Source organism: Mauremys mutica, chromosome 3 (assembly GCF_020497125.1).
Source record: "Mauremys mutica isolate MM-2020 ecotype Southern chromosome 3, ASM2049712v1, whole genome shotgun sequence".
Lineage (NCBI taxonomy): Eukaryota > Metazoa > Chordata > Testudines > Geoemydidae > Mauremys > Mauremys mutica.
The window spans coordinates 101130922-101134539 of NC_059074.1; the positions used below are offsets into that span (position 1 = coordinate 101130922).

The following is a 3618-nucleotide window of genomic DNA, read 5'->3' on the forward strand; positions in this document are numbered from 1 at the left end:
ACATTCTTAAAATTCCTTTGCCCACTCCTCATAATTTACCACTGGATGTCAGGGTAGAGCTCATCCTGACTCTGCTTACATCTGCATTTATTAATTTATTTGTATTAAAGTAGTGCCTAATGAAATCTCAGCCCTCCAGTGTGCTAGGGTCTGTACAAACATATGGTGGAAGATGGTCCCTGGCCCAAACAGTTTACAAGCTGATTACATGTATTGCAAAAACACCTAAATACCTTTACATTCCATAGTGTTTTGCATATTATTTAGAGTGGGCCTTAATCTTCAACAGGAGCAGAGTTCGGCCGCGCACTTTCGAAAATCCCACAGTACCTTCTTAAGCCTGTGGGATTGGTATCCTTCATCTTCCCAACCTTGCCCATCCTCTTGTTTGTTGAATTTAAAAAATATATATATTTTTGGAAGTTGTAAATTTAACTTCTAGAAGTTTTTATTAACAAAATCCTAGTTAGTTCATGTGATACACAGTTAACTAGCCTACTACAGTAAAGTCACTGGCATGCTCCTACTTCACTTACGATTTAGCAAACCAGATAATAAGCACTTACTGTTATTATACGGCAATATTGCAAACTAACAAATATTTCTCATTCACAACTGGCTTGTCCAGTGTTTGAAATCCAGATCCCTAGCTGCCAATAGGAAATATCTTAGGGCTTGTCTAATGGGAAATTAACTGAAATTGATATTGCAGAATAGCTAGCTATTGCACTTTAAATTCACACCTTTCTTTAAACCAAAATAGCTTTCATTGATAGACAGGCCCTTAGATTGTTGCTGTGACACAGGAGACTGTTCTGTGATTGGATTTTCTCCTGTAATGGAAAGGACAGGTTTCTCTCAAAACAACAGGAGTAAAATCTTGGCCCCGTGGAAGTCAATGGGAATTTTACCATTGAATTCACTGTATCTGGATTGCACCTTAGGTTTTTGTTTTCTTTTAGTGTCTGTTATTACTAGAACTCTCCCTTGTGTGAGGAATCTTTGTGCACATGAAAGAGTCTTATTTCTACTCAATACTTCCCTGAGAGAAAGGTTGGTCTTCTGGTTAAGGCACAGAACTTGACACTTCCTTTGTGAATATGGGCAAGTCAGTGTTGGCTTATTTTTCTCCCACTAAAAGTCAATGGGAGTTTTGACACCAATTTAAAAAGTAGCAGGATTGGATCCTTAATCTCTTTGGGTGGGTTTTTCAAAGGAACCTAAGAGAGTTAAATGTCCATCTTCCTTTGAAATTCAGTTTTGTTATCCATTGAATGAGGATAATGATATCCATTCCATATGGGTGTAAGAGGATGTAATTCAATAGTATAAGTAAAGAATTTGAACACACATAGGCTGACAGTAATATATAAGTATAAAATATGAATATTTATATTGTTCATTTGGTTATACCATATAGGTTTTAAAGGGATGGAAAAACATTTCTGTTTCCAGTATTGTTAGTACTTCCTAACACATAGAGATGAATTTCACTAAAAAACTATTTTTGATCTTTCTTTTTTTGGCTTTGTTTAATTCTGGACGACCATTTTATCTTCTCAGTCACACAATGGACATTGCTCCATTATAGTTTAAAAGCATAATCCTGTACTAAATTAATAGTATCTGTACATCTATTGTCTTGATATCATGTGGTCAAGCAGTTTTTCACAGTGATAAAAGTATGTACAAAGTATAAAATCAAGATGATAATATTTTATTCAGAAAAAGAAATGAACAGCCAGATTTTATGAAAAGGGGAATGACTGTGAAATGTGAGGTGAATAACTCTATGCAGGATTGGATAGGTTTTCAGTTTGGAAATAAATTCATTGTTGAACAGTCAAGCCGGAGTATTTTACAGCTCACAATCACTTTCATTGCTTTTCGAAACCAAGGATAAAAGACAGAGTAAATCAAAGGATTAATGGCAGAGTTGGAATAAGTGAACCAAACCACAATGTCAAAGACAAGGGGTGGTGTTATGAAGTTAAAAAAAGCATCAGTTATTACAATTATAGAATAAGGTGACCAGAATACCACAAAAGCAATCACAGCAATACCAATGGTTTTAGCAGCTTTCCTCTCTCTTCTGCTAACTCTGTCACTGTAAGTGTCAGACGACTGGGTGTTGTTGCTCATCATCTCTATCAATCTAGCTTGTTGTTTAGCCACAGCAAAGATTTTGCTGTAAAGTGCTATAGTTGTAAAAAAGGGTATTAGATAAAGGAGAGTGGATAAAACCACCCATGTTTTGTTGAAAAGAATCTGACAGCTCCCTACACATGAGAGGGCATTTACTAATTCGTGTATCCCTTTGTCATTAGCCCCAGTGAAGACAACAGAAAAACTGTATACTATTGAAAATGTCCAGGCAACAGCTATGAACATGCCTGAAACTGGCACTGTGAACTTGAGAGGGTAAATTAAAGGATCAGTAACAGCAATGTAGCGATCAACAGAGATAAAACACAAGTGAAATATTGATGAATAGCAAAAAGATAGTTCTAAAGAACTGTGGAATCTACAGAATATTTCCCCAAAATACCAGCACATTTCAACAGATCTTATACTGCTGAAGGGCAGCACAGTCAGACCCAAACAAAAATCAGCACATGCCAAGGAGGCGAGCAAAATATTTGTAGGAGAGTGAAGCTGTTTGAAATAAGCAATTGTAATCATTACCATTAGGTTTCCACCTAGTGTAAGAATTGTCAGAAAACCAAGCACAACATACAAAGTTATCCGGATTCCAGAAGACCACGAAGTTTTATGGCAAGATCCATTAATATTCTCAAAGCAATATTGTGCTTCTTCATTCTGAAGAAGTTCTGAAGTCATGTTGTGCTTTTGTTGTTAACTACTCTGAGCTTTTTAGTGTTTGCATTTGTATACCAATGGTGATGGTGTGGCACTGGTAGGTCAAGCTCTTCAGTTTTTAAGTCTTTCTGAAAAAGAGAATTAAAGTCGACATGAGTGAGAGTTCAATAATTCCAAAGTGTTGTATTATGTCCACCAGTATACCTGAAATGTGTATGGAAATATGAGCTAAATAATAGAACACAGGAAAATATCTGTTGTAACTACAGCTTTCAATGGCATTTTGAAATAGGTAAACAAGTACCAAAAATACTTTATAATTGAAAAGTTTATTTAGGGTTTAACTGTATTTTTACCTATTCATTTTTTTTTACATTTCCTCGATGCCTGATATTTCTATTTAAGTCAATTGCAAAACTCCCATTGACTTCACTGTAGTTGTATGGACTCCTAATGCCTTACCTTTTGAGAAGCTTTTCTTCAGCTATAACCCTGGATTAAAATGTGAATAGAAGGCAGGAAGAGACGCATGTTTTCAGTAGTGCTTTATCCTCTGAGTTGTTTTAGGAATGTTAATGAGAAAATACTGGCAGGCTGTCCTCTCAAAAATGAGAGGTGGGGTGAGGGGAAAAACAGCAAACACAAGGGAAATTTAGCAATCATCCCATACAGTGAAATCCCTCTGGTAAAAGGTGTAAACACTGAAAGATATGTAGAGTCTGGAAGAAAAACCAAACCATTATTAAGCAATCTACTTTGATTCATCATAAGACAGTCCTTTAAATAAGTATTTATTGT

General features: G+C 35.8%; 1 protein-coding gene across 1 annotated transcript; it reads right to left on the bottom strand.

Annotated features, from left to right (window-relative positions):
* Nucleotides 1-1812: 1812 nt before the first annotated feature.
* On the bottom strand, nt 1813-2841 carry LOC123367081 (trace amine-associated receptor 7a-like). The gene has a single exon (XM_045011090.1). The coding sequence runs from the start codon at nt 2839-2841 to the stop codon at nt 1813-1815; it is 1029 nt and encodes a 342-aa protein (XP_044867025.1).
* Between the last annotated feature and the right edge of the window lie 777 nt (nt 2842-3618).

What these genes read in the sequence shown, in the direction of transcription:
- LOC123367081 (XM_045011090.1), bottom strand. Translation starts at nt 2,841, where the DNA reads ATGACTTCAGAACTTCTTCAGAATGAAGAAGCACAATATTGCTTTGAG.